General features: G+C 42.4%; 1 protein-coding gene across 1 annotated transcript in view; it reads left to right on the plus strand.

The window, feature by feature from the left end:
- Positions 1-17,518, plus strand: part of LOC149254117 (uncharacterized) — a 342,370-nt gene that overhangs the window by 127,847 nt on the left and 197,005 nt on the right. The window contains 1 exon segment of the mRNA XM_089460071.1: positions 136-219. Coding sequence (XP_089316197.1) covers positions 136-219 — 84 coding nt within the window.

Raw genomic sequence — 17,518 nt, forward strand, 5'->3', positions numbered from 1 at the left:
CAAAGGCCTTTTATTTGAGGTTTCTTATGTAAGTGGGAGAAATTAATCAATATGATTATATCTGACAAGTATATTCTGATTGAACTTAGGCAAATTTCCCTTTGTTTTACTTACTTGGTTGTTTCCATTGTACAGATTGCAGCAGTAGCTTCGTCATCAACATACCGGCCTCTGCTAGATGCAATCTCAGGCTATTTATCATCCTATTCTCCAACACATGTTTGTACTTTCACTCTTCTCATCCTTAGATCTCAGTGCTGGCAAATTGACCTCAACTGAGCTTTCTGTCTAAGATGCAGACTCTGCTTTGATTTGTTAATTTGTGGTCTGATGCTGACTTACCAGTGGTCAAATTGAGGATATTCCCATATAAAACATCCCCATGTTGCATCTCTTCACTATTATTACAACAAAATCTACCACCCCCAAATGATGTGAAGTCCCAAGGATCAAGGGGCTAATGTTGTGCAACTCATGAAGGCTACCCAGTGTCATAACAATAGCTCTTCCTCACACTTTGGTTGGCTCTTCTCCAAATCAAGGGGGCTTCCCTAAAAGGTAGGATTGCTAATCTATAGAGTGGATGTGCAAAGTCAGAGGAAGCCTAATCAAAATAAGTCGTTGTAGCAGTAGCGGAGTAACGAGTGGTATGGGAAGGAAAAGGTAAAGGAAAACCCCATGACCAAGTGCCCAATCACAACTTGGGAAAATCTAGTAAGAGGGTGAATTCATGAATATGTAGGGTAATAGAGGCTGCTATGCATGCCACAAATCAGCCCTATCTGGCTGAAATATATTGCAGAAAATGGTCCTTGAAAAGCTAGGCGTGCTATTCAAAACATATGAAGGTGATGCCATATCATGCTAGTAACAATTAGGTTCATTAGGTGTAGCTTAACATGACAACAGCAACCATAAGAGGATTATCTCCTCACATTACATTGTTCAAGGGTTTCCTACAATAAAATCCAACACTTGAAAAGTAAATTACACACATGAAGACCTCACATAAACAAAAAATGATACCTTCAAATTTCCATTCAATCTCCAAGCATGTAGTGGACAAGTGAAGTCCAAGGGTCGGGCTTTTCAATCCCCAGAGTCTCAACAACCATTGCAATGGAGAGAAATCTTCTCTTTATAGAGTGCTTCTTTTCTTTCATACAATAAACAAATATTATTTGCTAACTAACTCCATGATAAGTCATAGCAATAATACAATAATGGAATAGTTAAATCCATCAATCCATTATTGACTGTCACAATATGTGGACATGAGCCTCTTAGTAGAGATCATCTTCTTCTAAAGATAAGAAAAATATTACATCAAAAGTATCTAAGAGAGTGCGTATGTTGTACAACTAGAGATAATGATAACTAGATCAACATGCAAGAGGTCCACATGAAATTTGCCCTCAAAGATGGATGCTTGCAAAATATAATAAAATAATGTCGGATCTAGGAGGATGTGCCACGGGTCCACTCAAAAGAGCTTACAAGGTGTGCCCTCCAAGGTGCTTGAGAGAAAAAAAACAATAAAATATTCTTCTTAGGTGAAAGCTCCATAACCAACTTCAAAAATTCCAAATGGTCCATGTTATCACCTACTGCCTACACCTACCTATAAGTTAGTGAGAAAAGCCTTCAACCCCACAAGGTGTGGTTGGTGGTAGGGAACTCAGAGAAGGGTTTGTCACACTAATCTCGACTCTCTCCGTTTGAGCTATCTCCTAGGTTAGCTAAGGGGGGTGGTTCCTAATGAAAAGTTAAGTTAAAAGACCTATTGCCTACACCTACCTATAAGTTAGTGAGAAAAGCCTTCAACCCCACAAGGTGTGGTTGGTGGTAGGGAACTCAGAGAAGGGTTTGTCACACTAATCTCGACTCTCTCCGTTTGAGCTATCTCCTAGGTTAGCTAAGGGGGGTGGTTCCTAATGAAAAGTTAAGTTAAAAGATGTGAGTTTCTAAGAGAGTATTATAGTGAAAATGGATTATTTTTAAGGATTTATGAGAAAATATGATGTGAGCAACTTGAAATAACAATGCCAATCATTAACATGAGAAAAACCATAAAACCAATGCCTTATAAAGAATTTGCTCAACAATTTAAAGATATATTTGCTCAAAGTAAAATGCAATGCTCTCAAAAGAAAAAACAAAGTAACCCTGAAATGTAAACAAAAGATTGTTAGCACAAGATATTGCAAGATACAAAAATGCTTTTGAGATAATCAATTTTATGAATCAAAACATGTGAAACATATCTTGCCAAAACCCAACAATTAGTAATTAACTTGGAAATGTAAAAGAAAGGAAGTGCTAAACCAAGACATCAATATGCAATTAGACTTGAAGCATGAAAATAAAACACTTGTTTGAAAGGATTACAATACTTGCTTTTGGAATAGACTTTGCATATGAAAACTCAAACCATCAAGAGACAAGTAAAGTAAATGTAATGGAAAGTGCTCTTGGTTAATTTTATTTATTACCTCTACAACAAGATTGCAATTGAACTTTTCAATTCTCAGACCTCTCCCTTGCCCAAAGATATGGTTTTCACAGTGAGGAGTCAATAGAGGAGTAGAGGGTCCCTCAAATGTCTACTTCAACCAACTTATATTGGAGGTAAAATTTTAATGAGGCTTGGGGCCTTCTTATACTAAAATGCCTAGATAAAGTGCAAATTGTGTTAATTCCCCAATTTAAAATAATGCTACATGCAAATGCTTCAAAGAGAAATAGGATAGTTGCAAAACTTGAGAGACTAGAATGTAAATGAGTTCATATGTGTTCGCACCATTAAATAGAAAATAGACAAGTAAAATGGAATAGATTGCTTTAAGCTACAATTGTTTTAAATAGATGATAGGGCTCTAAGAGTTTCCATGACATATAACATAAATTGACCAAGCAATAAAGCATATACTTGAAGAAATTATGAAACAATTAAAACTTGTTCAAGTATGAAGTGTTTACAGATAAGATAAGATTTGTTCAAGTTTACAATTTGGAAGCTTATGCATGTGAGAATTTAAATACAAGATTAGTAAAAATTGCATGTGGAGTGAAATGTGTTGATTTTAAGCATGCACAAAATGAAATTAAATGCTAGAAAGCTAAGAAAAACTAGAAGCAAAATTAGGCCACCCACAAGAATTCTTCCTCAAGAATCCTTCCTCTAAATGAGGAAGGGGGATGTCATGGGAAAAATCCCAAGCTCCATCAAACAATTTTTTTTATGTTTTATTAGCGCTTAAAGCGGGTAAAAATGCCTCTAAGAGGGCTGCTCACAATATGAAAGAGATCTTTACAAAGATAGGAATCTAACAAAGCTAGACTCTCTCCCAAAAAATATAACAACAACAAACTTGAAGAGGTAAAAACTCTCCAAAAGAGATTCACATAGCTCAAAAAGCCCACGACCTAGATGAGTTTGCAACTCTCTCCTAAGTGCTTACGACCTCCCTAGAAATCAGTTTTTGGATAGCGTGAGGGGGTCCGGCATACACACGAGTGAATAGTTTCCCAAAGCTTCTCCTCAAGCTCCTTGCTGCCCAATGATCAAGCCTATGGGCTGCAAAACACAAAACCAATTGTCAGTGTGAAATTAGGAAAAAGAAAGCAAAATTAAATCATAATTTAATATACAAAATAGTAGCTCCAGTAACGGGAGTGAACCCCTGTACTTGCCTAGCTTTGGAAATGACTCTTGAATAGGAGATACAACTTTGAAAGAATTAGAATCAAAGAAGTATTTTAGATTTAAATGGATAATCAAGTAGCTATAAAGTAAGAAAACTCCCTTTTTCTTTTCATTGGATGGAAGACTTGGAGCGAAAAAATAGCTGAGTCTTGGATTGTTGTGACTCTACGAGTGAGTTGATCTAATTGAGTTTTCTTCCACTTCTAGATGGATTCCTGCACACGATACAAGAGATTTTTCCTATACACTTGAACAAGTAATCATTATGATTAGAGCAATATAATAAATAAGATAGACCAAATATTTCTCCTAAATGAATTGGCAAGCTTATCCCTAGAATACTACTCTAAATTAATGATATGTGCAAGATAGCCTGCACACATCAATCCAAGCAAGATGGTAGTATAAACTAATATTAATTCAATATGCAAAAGAAATTAAACACAATAGCAATAGCATGAAATGACATCACCTCATAATGCCAAGAGAACACCAGCCAGATAGCTCCAAAGTCTTGATTATATTAAGAAAGCATGCAAATACAAAATGACAAAGTTTCCTCAAGCCCAATAGCTCATAACATGATACAATATGAGAGCACATAGCCTCATTATATAGCGAGTTGGGAGCAAATCTCAAGGCAAAATTCATGTGAGAACTAAAGTTGGAGCAAATCCCAAGAAAGAGTAAGTCAAGTTCCAAGCGGAGATGACAGAGACACCAAGGCAAATCGAATTCCTCATTGGCACCCAAGGAAAATCGAATTCTCTTATATGGTATAGTAAACATATCCATGAGTGAACCAAAGCAATGAGATAACTCTAGTCAAACCAAATCAAACTCGAAACAAGTGCTGCCATTTCAGATGATGATCCCAAAGATGCTCTGCGCAGATCCCTAGGAACTACGTGATTTCCTCAAGTGAAACTCGTAATCCTCCATGTGAAGTGCTTGTTGGACATTTGATGGTATGAAGGTGGGCTGGCTATGTAAGTTCTGACATTGATGTCAAACAAGGTTCTGCCTGCCTGATGATGGGGCTTCATGCCTCGTGGTTGTGATTCTAGCTGGGTAGAGACATTGGAGCCATCTTTTGAGGTAGAAGATGGGCTTAGTGGCTAATCATACTTCTTTCATTGGAAAATGCTCTGGAAGAGCTTTCCAATGGTATGTGAAAGTCCATAAATGGACTTCTGGTTCGGCAGATATGGCTTGCTGAAGTTCAGGATGATTTAGGCCTTGTGCAGTGAGGAATATCGGAGGTCCTACAGATCGGAAGTCCTGCAAATTGGAGGTCCCGACCAATCGGAGGTTCCGACGAATCACATATCGGAGGCCCCGATGACTTGCATATCAGTGATCCCGTATGTCGGAGGTCTCACAATATCGGGGGATAAGCTGGGACTGTGCATTCTTTGTTAAATCGCCGGGGAAGCCAAAAAGGAAAATACAAAGGAATCTGATGCAAAACAAGGATAGGCGGGCCTCTTTCTCTTTCCTCCAGGAGGATACGTGGAGGCATTTGATTGGGTCCGATAAGGATTGATGACAATGTCTGGTAAGCTCCGATGAGGACATGTGGCAGAATTTGATTGGTTCTGATAAGTGACACGTGGCTACTGACGTCAACATGACGTGACGGTACGGAGGGACATGTGGCAGGCAGTTTCGATGTTTTGAATGGCCTAGTGGGCCATATCTGGGTGACATGTGTCATTGGTCAGAAGATGCCACGTGGCATGAGATGATGTCACTTCGGTAATCGACGATCAAAGGTTTGTGATGGTTGGCACATTGTGTTGATTTGGGGTAGCATTGGCTGTGCTCTAGCCATGAAAATTGGTGGAGAGGCTAAAGCACATGAGATCTCCAAGACCCAGAAATGGTTTGGACAGGTTGTACCCGGTTTGGGAGTTATTAAAATAATTAATATTTTTAATAGAGTTCCTAAGTTTAAACTTAGGAAAATTAAAATATTAATGGGTATTAATATAAAACTGGGCTAGAAGGTTCCAAAAGTCATGGATCAAGCCAAATCTAATCTAAGCCGTTGATTAGAGACTTAATCTCAGCCGTTGAAGGACCAACGAAAAAAGTATAAGAGGAGTCTTGAGGGTCAGTTGGAGAATACACCAGAGTGATCAATCATTCATTTTGCTAGAGCGGGGTTGCTAAGCAAAGTTGAATCAGTGATTAACAACGAGGGGTAGTGAGTACGAGGCAGAGAGGCAGAGACAGTATTGAGAGACCAACACAGAAGCAGAGAGAGCGAGAGCAATAGCCAGTCCAGGCTACGCAGAGCCCAACAGAGTTAGCGCAGAGGCCAGAGGGACTGCGTCATCCACACAAAGGTTGTTGGAGTGATGTAGAGGGTCCCAGAGGCTGCGCAGTGCCTCAGAGGGCTGACACAGAGGGTCCTGGGGCTGACGCAGGTCAGCAGGAGGCTGATGCAGAGGCCAGAAGGGCCAGTGCTGAGCTTCAGTTGTGCCAGAGAGGGTTTCGTGGGACAGGTTTTCTGAATACCTGTTTCCGAATATAGAGGTATTGCTGCCGTGTATTTTTCTCTGTCGGGTGAGCCGGTTACTCAGATAGACTGGATAATAATATAACCCTTTCAATAGTTGCACCGATTTTCCCGCATTGGGTTTTTTTGGGGACATTTGTCCAAAAATAACAGTGTCACTTGTGTGCTTGTTTTCTTTCAATTCATGATCTGTAGATGTTGTGGTTGTATTGTGGTTATTTCGGTATTTAAATGTATTAAATAACTTGTTCAAATTTAAACAAGTAGAAGAAATAAACTAGCAGAATACAGATTAATTTTCTAATGGATAGACTTAAAAAATTCAACACATTGGCCACATTTGGAAATCGCCAGGATGCGGGATAGTACGCTGTCGCAAAGTGTTATGGAACCAAAGGCTAGGGATGAATAGAGGGCCCTATCGACAATCAACAATTGACGATTTGTGTTTGCTGGCATATGGGCAAAAAGTGAAAAACGCCGATAAGGGGCTCCAATGTGGTAAGCACATGGTCTAGAGGAAAGACAAAAAACCAAGGGCGCGACACTTTATAAGGGAACTAAAGGTCCCCGACAGAGCGTTGAAAGACTTAGCGCCTTAAGGCCAAGCCCTTAGTCACCGCCCTCGGTCCTATGGTGAGAAGTATGCGGTAAGGCTGAGGGGAAGGAGCTTAAAAATCGGATATCGACGATCACAGGTTTGTGGTTGCTGGCACATTGGCCACAATGAAAAACGCCGATATAGGGGGCTCTGATATGGTTGGCGCTTAGTCACCGAACCAAGTCCTATGGTGGAGATATAGTAGGGGTCTAATCCAGAAGGGTCTAAACTTGATCGGAGGTCGACAATTGACTATTTCATAGTGTTACACCACTACACTGCACTGCGATGAAGAGCTTTGATATGATATTATAGGGTGCCATTAAGATGTATGAATCAGTAGTTGTGTTTTTGAATGCAGAACTGTAAGGTTGATGGACGAAGACCTCCTGTGCACACATTGTAAATAAATGCAAAACAGAGACTCCATGACGATGTATAGGTAGATCTCTGCGAACCATAAATAAGCATGGGGAGCCTCTGTGAAATATGGTTGGCACATTGGCCACATTTGGAAATTTCTGAGATGTAGGATGCGAGATAGCACGCGGTCGCGAAGTGTTATGGAATCGAAGGCTAGGGCTGAATAGAGGGGCCTATTGGCAATCGACAATCGACGATTTGTGGTTGTTGGCATATGGGCAACAAGTGAAAAACGCTGATAAGGGTCTCCGATGTGGTAAGCGCATGGTCTAGAGGAAAGACAAGAAACCAAGGGCGCGACACTTTATAAGGGAACTAAAGGCCCCCGATAGAGCGCTGAAAGACTTAGCGCCTTAAGGCCAAGCCCCCGGTCACCGCTCGGTCCTATGGTGAGAAGTATGCGGTAAGGGTTGAGCAGAAGGAGCTTAAAAATCAGAGATTGGCAATCGCAGGTTTGTGGTTGCTGGCACATTGGCCACAAATGAAAAATGTCGATATAGGGGGCTCCGATATGGTTGGCGCTCGGTCACCGAACCAAGTCCTATGGTGGAGATATAGCAGGGGTCTAATGCAAAAGGGGCTAGACTTGATCGGAGGTCGACAATTGGCTATTTCATAGTGTTACACCACTACACAACATTGCGATGAAAAGATCTGATATGATGGTACAAGGTGCCATTAAGATGTATGAATCGACAGTTGTGTTTTTGAATGTAGAACTGTAAGGTTGATGGCCAAAGACCTCTCGTGCACACATTGTAAATAAATGAAAAACAAAGACTCCATGATGATGTACAGGTAGATCTCTGCGAACCATAAAGAAGCATGGGGAGCCTTTGTGAAATATGTAAGGAGGACTGAGAGTTAATACACAACATGGAGAGTTAGTTGTATGACAGAGAAGTGATCGTCGCCCATCCTTATGAGTTTAATGCAACAACTGAACTGGAGTTTGCGTAAATCAGTAGAAGAATGGGGTGCCATGCTTGGGGTACATGCGTGGGCAGAATTGATGATGACAGTGACTACATCGAGCCAAGAGCAGCACAAGAACAAAATTGTGAACCTCCATTGAGCTAATGGGCAGTGTGAGCATACTTTCGAGAGTGCAGAGCAGTGAGCTGTGTATTGGCGAAGAGTGTTGCAAGGGTAGTGTTGTGGTGAAACAATGGAGAGCCTTGAATAGAGAGCAGTGTAGTGAGTTGTGGATTGGAGCAGAGTGTTGCAAGGGTAGTGCTGTGGTGAAACAGTGGAGAGCCTTGAGCAGAGAAAGCAGAGCACAGAGCAAGTGTTGCAGTGGGCAGCAAGAGGAAGACTGCCACAAGTGTTCAGAAAGCAGAGTGCAAAAGTTGAATCTGCAGACAACCATTAAGTTGGTATTTTACTTGTAATTTGTATGCCTCTGTTTTCAGTATGAAAATTGTATGAAATAGTAAAACAGTGGCAATGACAGGTTGGTGCTTGCACACTTAAGAGGTTGGTGCCTCTAGGCAAGTTGGTGCTTGCTAAACAAAAGAGGTTGGTTCCTCTTGGCAAGTTGGTGCTTGCTAAACAAAAGGGGGTTGGTGCCTCCAATGAGTGGGTGCTCACAAACAAACAGATGTAATTAAGTTGGTGCTTAAATTACATCATAAAACAAACAACAATTTGGTGGTTTTTTTCCTCTGGGTTTCCACGTGAAAACACCGTGTCAAATGTATGTTGATCATGAGATTGTTGTTTGAGTATGTGTTTTGAAAGTTTATAAGATTTACTGTTTCATGAATGAATGCTTTCACATATGAAAGAACATAAGAAGGAACTATAAGCACAGTAAGAAAAGAGAGTAAGAGTTTCTTAAATTATTGATTCATCCCCCCCTCTCAACAATTCCTTAATTCCAACAGTGCAAGTGTAGAAGCAACTTGAGCTAACAGCGAGAGAAGGCCCCACGAAATCCTCAGTCTAAATATTTCGTAGAATATTCCTTTAGTACATGAGTTCCTCTAATAAATTCGATTTTCCACATGTGCAACTACTGCTTTATCTTTGGGAAATTCGATTTTGCCAAATAATGGTGTATATTCGATGCAGTGTGCTCCATCATCTTCCACATGTCTGTTGACTCAACTCTTTAACTTAGGATAATTTCAAAGTCATTTCCATGTCATTCTGTCACATGGAATAATTTATTTCTCTCTATTTTATTTAATTCTAGCCTAATTAAATGCCACAATTTCCACTAAACTTAGGAAATGTGGGTTTTGAGGGTCCAAAACGCATTATTAACCTCTCAAAGCGTGTCACAGTAGAAAGTTGAGGGTGAGAGGTGTAATTTTTAATACTCATACCCCATACAACTTCTCTAGACAACACTTATTACAATTTAAATACAATTTTATTTACAATTTTTGACCTGCGGGAATCAAAAAAATTAAAAAATGACTACCTAGACCTAACCAAATTCCTCAATTTTTTTTGTGTGATCTAGTATGGTAATATACATCGACTCTAGACACTAAGATGTGTTAGGGGCTCAACCTTCAAACCGTCACCCCAAATTTGGGGTAAAAAGTGAGTGAAAAAATCTAGAAAATTATCCGCCTCTTAAAAAGAAGGCTTAATTAACTAGATAAAAAAAACACTCCAAGGTGTACTCGTTTGTTGATCGAGTCCCAACATCCTAGGCCTATTATAGACTCAAAACTCATCATTACTCGTATCACTTATTACAATTCCCCGCAGGGTGTGGAATTTGGGTACAAGAAAGATGATGAAAAAATAGAAGTAGAGTTAGAAAACTTTGTTGACTGATGATACTTGATGGTACAAGTGTCCTTTGGATCATCCTTGGACATGGTGTCTTTCATATAATCATCAGGTGCCACTCCAGTGGTCAACAGTCCACAAGATGCATTTAACTAATCCACATGTGTAAATTTCAAGGCAACCAACTCCATGGATGAATGTGCAAGGTGGCATCTAGATGGAGTGCTCCACAAAAAATGCAGTAGTCAAATCGCAAAAGAGCAAATAGATTATCTCCAACAAGACGAATCCAAAACTTCATGGAATGATTGAATATATACCTCCAATAGTAGCAATAGGGATAAACTTCATGGAATGATTTGTTGCCATTTGGGTGATTTTTGGGTTGGAGGAGAGTGCTATAATTCAGTGGGGATTTCACATTTCCTAGGCCAGTGCAGAGGGAGGATATTGAGCACACGTGGGAGGTGGAGACTCAACTATTGAGGTTGATCCTTGTCGGGAGAAATAAGGGATGCATTCGTGGAGGGGATTGCTACTTTTCCGAAGTATTTGTGGAGGATTTTGCTAGTGTATTGACAACATTGTTCTAAAAAACAGTTGAGTCGACTTTGACTCGGCCGAGTCAGACTGAGCCAATCCCTGGTTGGGTCGGAGCTGTGGCCAAAACAAAACAATTGGCTGGGATGCTACCGAGCCAGTCATTGACTCGATCGACTCTGTAACAACTCGGCCGACTCGGTAATGACTCGGCTAGCTCGGTAACAACTCGGCCTGCTCGACTCTTTGACAAAAATTTCGAAGCACATTTGTCAAAAATTGTTCTGCCTCCTACATATCAATGGTTGGGTTGTTTATTGCATATTTATAGCCCTAAAGTAATCTATCGCTGTGAGAAAGTTTTGAAAATTACAAGGCCGAAGTATGGTTATCCCAGTGGCATGAATTAGAAAACTGAAACAATGCATTGAGCCATACAATGTTTTTAAAAAGGCAAACGTTCTAGCAATGGACTAATAAATACATATTTACCTCTGATTGTTTTGGAGCTTGACCATAATTAAATCAAGGGTTTTGAGACTTCGTTAGGGGCAGAGAATTGGTATTATTGTTGTTGTAGTCTAGTGATTGTCCTTAGGCTGAGGCATAAAAGAATCTTGGCATTGGTGGCTAAGTATGAACTTTGTATTGGACAGTGGACTGGGTGCCATTTTGATATAATGGATATATTCATGAACCTACTTTGATCATATGTTGTCTTCTCTCTATATCTTAAAGCTTTGTGTTTGGAAACATGAATGAAAACCTTTAAAATTATGTTTTTTATAAAAAAATAAATATTTAATGTGTTTTTTACAACAACCGAGTCATTGAAATCAAACTGGCCGAGTCGATATCGAGTCGGAGGCGACCCTCGACTGTTCTGAACCGAAGTAGGAGGCGACCCTCGGCCGTTCCGAATCGGAGTCGGAGTTTTAAAACATTGATTAACAGGTAGTGTGCTTCAACAGTTTTGGAGGGCGTAGGGCCTTTTTGGGGTCGATTTTGGAATGTTAAACCAGGATAAACCATTTCTGGGTTTTTGTGGGTTTTGCCTAAGAGCCCAGAAATAGTTTTGCAGAATTTTCTAAGCACCGAATGTGGAGTTTTCAACCATATCTTTGCAGCAGACAATGTAGAATTGCTGGGGACTGCGCAGTGTAGTAATTGGTCAGTTGATTGTAACTCTGGGTTGTCATTGCTTCACCTGGGGTTTTCTCCGCTTGCCTTTGAGGCAAGCCCAGGTGCATTCCTTCCATATTTTGTACTCTTGCACCAGTTTATAATAAAATGGCTCAGCCGCTTCCATATTTTTGATTGTTATGGGTGTGTTCTAATTGTTTTAAAAATATTTGTGGTGAAAAATTATTATTTGCTTGCATATCACTGTTTTTCCTATTTTGGAACATTACAATGGTATCAGAGCTCAGATCTTGGCTCAGCCGTGGGGGATTTTCCTAGGAGTGAGGAGGACCGACAAAACGTTACCTACAGGAGGCAAAGGTACCGAAGCAGGGAGAGGGAGCTAGAGATCACTCCAGACACAGAGGACCGTGGGAAGGCGGTGGTAGCAGAAGACATGGGAGAGCCCAAGAGCAGAGAGGAGATTGCCTTTGACAATCTCTTGAAGGCTCTGAGTGACTTGGCAAAAGGGCAGAAGGAGATGTTAGATGAGATCAAAATGCAGAACCAGGAGCGAAGCACTCACCGGGATTTTCTATTTGGAGAGACTTCGGGAGCCTCTCAGCAGTTTGACCACCCTTCACCTGTTGCGCAACCACCATCCTCTAGTGGACCAACTAGAGCAATGCTACCTTCTTTCCTACCCTTGGCACAAGGTGAACTAGGAGGAGTTGATGATCAATCGCCTATGGGAGAGCATTTCAGGGAGTGGCAGTCCATGGGAGCAGACTTCAGAGAAGCACTATCTTTTAGAGATTTTTGCCAACTCAAGCAGAATGAGAAGGGAAGGAGCTATGGAGGCCATGGCACGCAGAACTATGAGTTGCAGCATACCATTGGGAAGATGTACTTCCCCACTTACGATGGCACTACCAAGTGCACAACTCGTGCTTGGGTGGAGAAGCTGGACACATATTTCAAGCTCAACAGGATGACGGAGGTAGAGGCCATTAAAATGGCCACATTGCATTTGGAGGGGGAGGCACACGACTGGTGGTTTCATGGCTTGTACACTTTTGGGCATGCCATTGTGTCCTCGTATGAGGATTTCACGCGGAGAGTAGTGGTGCGTTTTGATCGGAGGGATCGAAAGGCTCACTTAAGGGAGTTGACCCAACTTAGGCAGACGGGACATCCAAGGCATTATATTTCAGAGTTCTTGAGGGTCTCAGTGACGGTGTTGAATTTGTCGGATGTTAGGCGAGTATACACATTTGTAGAGGGGTTGACAGAGCCACTGCGTGGACTGGTGAAGTCACGCAGGCCCTCTACTCTACTGGAGGCTGTGACTTGTATGAGAGATTTGCAGGGGCCATCCCCAAGACCCGGGCACCCTTTCCACCATGCACTCCCTACCCTCAGAAGGGGAATGACACTAGAGCACCCCCAGCGCAGAGAGCAGCCCAAGGGCGAGGGCAACTAGACGATGAGACCAGGAGAGACCTCAGGAGGAGGAAGTTGTGTTTTACATGTCGGGAGCCATGGGCACCAGGCCATCGGTGCACAGCGGGCAAGGCCCATTACATCGAGGTCTTCTCGGACAACGATCAGGAGGATGAGGTGGAGTTGGAGCTTGGTGGGGGAGATAGCGAGGATCCAGTAGAGAGGGGACCACCACCACCACCACCACCACATGGGGGAGCATCTTTTGCACCATTTGGGGGAGTCCTAGCCTCTTTGTGTGGGGTTCCCAAATTTTTGACCATGAGGATCAGAGGCACAATGCAGGGGCAACGTGTCTCAGTCTTAGTAGATAGTGGGGCCACCCACAATTTTATTGATGCTCAGATGGTCCAGAGGAGAGGCATCACCACTGCAGAGTTTGAGGGGTTTTCAGTTCTGGTGCCAGGAGATAGGACTATGTAGTGCACTCGATATGTTCCCGCTTTGACAATGACAATGGGGAACTATTCGATGACAGACCATTTCTTCGTGGTGGACTTGCGGTCTAGGTATCATCAGACTCGGGTGAGGGAGCAGTATATCCCGAAGACAACTTTCAGATGTCATTATGGGCATTTCGAGTTCTTGGTCATGCCCTTTGGGTTGACCAACGCACGTGCTACCTTTCAGTCATGCATGAATGATGTGTTTAGGGGTCAACAAAGGAGATTTGTGCTAGTATTTTTTGATGATATCTTGATCTACAACAGGGCGTGGGAGGAGCACTTGTAGCATCTAGAGACGGTGTTACGTATCTTGGAGGAGCAATAGTTCTACGCCAAGATGTCCAAGTGTGAGTTTGGGCTTACAAAGATGCTCTACTTGGGACACATCATAGGCACAAATGGGGTCAAGGTGCACGAGGAGAAGATCAGGGCCATTCAGGATTGGCCAGTGCCTAGAGATGTGACAACGCTGAGAGGATTCTTGGGCATCTGTACTTATTACTAGAAGTTCGTTAAGGGCTTCTCATAGTTGGCAACACCCCTTATTGATCTGACTAAGAAGGGGGCTTTTGCATGGACAGATGGAGCTCAGAAAACATTTGATTGGCTCAAGTAGGTGATGAGTTGTTGCCCGGTATTTGTGAAAATTCCTCAATCAGAATTCCTACTGCAACAACTGATGATATTATTCCTATTTGTTAAATTCCTTTAAACAAATTACTTGCAGTTTTCTACGGAAAATATCGTAATACATACACTGTAGCCTTCACTTAATTAAATCATATGCAGAAACAAGAGATTGAGAAAGAAAGAAAATACAACACAAATGACACCGTTGTTTTGGATAAATGTCCCAGGAAAAACCCAACGTGGGAAAACCGGTGCAACAAATTTGAGGGTTTAATTATTATGTGGAAGAAAATCTGAGTACAATTCTTGGATGCCCAACTAGAAATCCGATACAGAGAGAAGCTGGACAAAATGAATGGTGAAATGATCTCACCCTGTCACTGGGAGAATTTGAGTCTGATCATGCTGAAATGGAGCCTTTGTGTACACTTTGTGTTGAACTGCATCACACCCACGCAGTTCCTGCATCACCCCTGCTGAGTATCACGCTGCTCCTTCTCTAGACCCTCTACTGGTTGGAAAAAAATCCGAATCTCTGCCTCCGGGTCGCACACCCTGGCTTCTGGCTACTGAAACTCGATTTCCTTAGCAGGAATTCGATTTCCCTCATAGGCATGCGCTGCCACTGCGTCAGCTTTGCGTGGGCTAGCGTCTACCTCTCTTTGGACCTCGTTCTGCCCTCTCTCTGCCTTGTACTCTCCGGCCTAGGAAAACTTCCTTCTTCTGGATACTCACTGCCTTTCACTGCAAGAAATCTACTTGATCAAAATTTCCTCCTGAGAACTTCTCACTTGAGAAATTTGATCTCTTGATCTCTCGGTGTGTTTTCCAAATGACCCTCAAGCTTCCTTAAATAATCTTCTCGTTGACATTCAACAACCCAGATTAAAAGCTAATCAATGGCTAAGATCATTTTAGCTTGATCCTCGTCTTCTTCTAGAAGTTACACCCACAATTAGATTAATACCCATTAATATTTTTAATTTCCTAAGTTTAAACTTAGGGGCCCATTAAAAAATATTAATTATTTTAATAAAATTGTTTCTGGGTGGAATTTCCCAAAACGCTTTCTATGTTATTTGGAATACATGTGCCCAAGCCTCCTTGCAAAATTTGACGCCTAGAGCACATCCGATGCTACCCGAAATCAACACTCCCTCTTAGCAAGGAATGTGCTCTAGCAATATATGTTGCTGCATACTGCTCTGACTCTGAAGCATCGTCCTTTGCGCTGCTGATGTCTGACATGTTGTCCACCAACTACTACGTTGTTGCTACTGACACTGCCACTGCCAACATTGCATTCGTATTACAACTCCCTCTCAAGTGCTGCATCTGTGCTGCTGCTAGCACTGCCACTGCACTGCAAGTTGTTGCTACTACCCCATCAACAACGGAAAAACATCCAAAATTACCGAGCTAACTGTGTTCAGTATGATACCAGGTGAATGCTGGAGCCTGACTGCTGCTAGTCTCTGCATTGACCCTCTGAATCTACTGCGTTGCTGCTGATCTTTGCACTGTTGCCAATTCTGCTTTGCGTTGCTCAGTCTCTGGCGCCCCTAGCCACTACAAGTGTCTCCTCGACACTCCTCGGCACCATCAGACACTAGTACATCCTGCTCCTTCTGATTCGGGCTCCTTTAGCAAGGAAATGATCCTAGAGGTGGACTCCTCAAGGATCTTGCCCTTCTGTAGCTCTTTCGAACTACAAATCCAAATCAGACCACCTTCCTCGTGGAGGTATCTAGGCTGTCATGGCGAACTCCACTTCCTCGATCTTCGTAGGCGCAGCCTTCAGATCGTGTTTCTCATCCTTGCCCTTCTTCCTAAGAGGACACTATGTAGCATAGTGACTGATCTCACCACACCTGAAACACTTGATCTTCGAGACATCCTTCTTATGTCTCCGCTGCTCCTGCTGCCCCTCCGATGCAAGGGCTGAATTATCCTCATCCTCCTTGGGCTTCGACCCATTGTTGTTGCTTCTGTGAAGTTTAACCTTGACTAAGTCTCTCCTCAGCTCCTCTTGTTTTAGAGTTGCCCACATCTCATCCCAATTCGGCAATGTTGCTCTGCACAAGATACTATGGACAAAGACTTGGCACTCATCTGAGACAGAGTTGAGGGCCAGTCTAACCAACTTTGAATCTTGAGGTATATGCCCCGCAACAGACAATGCATCACGAGTTTCCTTCAGCTTTGTGAGGAATGGATCCACACTCTCCCCTTTTGAATAAGAGCAGATCTCAGCTTCTGCTCCAAGTACATCTTCCGCTGCGCGGAAGATCCCTGATATAATGTAGCCAAGGCATCCCACATCTCCTTAGCAGTCCCTCTGCTAGCGACATGACACACCACGTGATCCTTAACTCCATCAAGGATCATCCTCTTGGCCTTCACCATTTTTGATCTGTACTTCTTCAACGGATCTGCATCTGCAAGGACAACCACCACGCTGTTGACGTATGTCTTGAGGGCATGCTCATCTAGAAGGAATGACATTCTAGCCTTCCAGATGATGTAGTTGGATGCTCTGTCCAACCTGTCTTGATCCCTCAAGCCACTGGTTGCTATTTCTGCCACAAATGTCGAATGATCTCCTCTCTCGTCTGTGCTGTTGCTGGGCTAGCCTACGCACTCCCAGCTGGAGCTAGTAAAACCCCCTTGTTGTTGCTCAGCCCTAGAGAATTCGAATTCCTTGGCTAGGAATTCTTTGAGGAAGAAATTCCCTCGGCTATGCTTCTACTATTTCTTCTGACGATTTTATACCCAGCAAACTGCCTACAGAAAAATCTGCAGTCCCACGAGCTTGTCCTCACGCTGAGACTTCAACGTTGCTCCCTCTGCCCGGCAAAAAAATCAAACTGGGAGTCCTCTCCGTCGACTCACTCGGACAGAGACTGCCTCGAAATTTCAGCCCTTTGGACTGCGCAAACCCTCTGGGGTTTCTAACTACTATCTCCTGCAGCTTTTCGATCTCCCTCTTATGCTCAGCGCTGGGATCTCTGGCACTGCTCTTCTTGCTCCACCTGCACCTCTGATACAATGTGAAAATTCCTCAACCGGAATCCCTACTGCAGCAATTGATGACATTACTCCTATTTGTTAAATTCCTTTAAACAAGTTACTTGCAGTTTTCTACGACAAATATCGTAATACATATACTGCAACCTTCACTTAATTAAATTCTATGTGGAAACAAGAGACTAAGCAAGAATGAAAATATACACAAATGACACCGTTGTTTTTGGACAATTGTCCTCAAAAAAACC

This window comes from Pinus tabuliformis, chromosome 7, assembly GCF_031772625.1.
Source record: "Pinus tabuliformis cultivar Carrire ecotype Pingquan chromosome 7, CPIR1, whole genome shotgun sequence".
In the NCBI taxonomy this organism is placed as follows: domain Eukaryota; kingdom Viridiplantae; phylum Streptophyta; class Pinopsida; order Pinales; family Pinaceae; genus Pinus; species Pinus tabuliformis.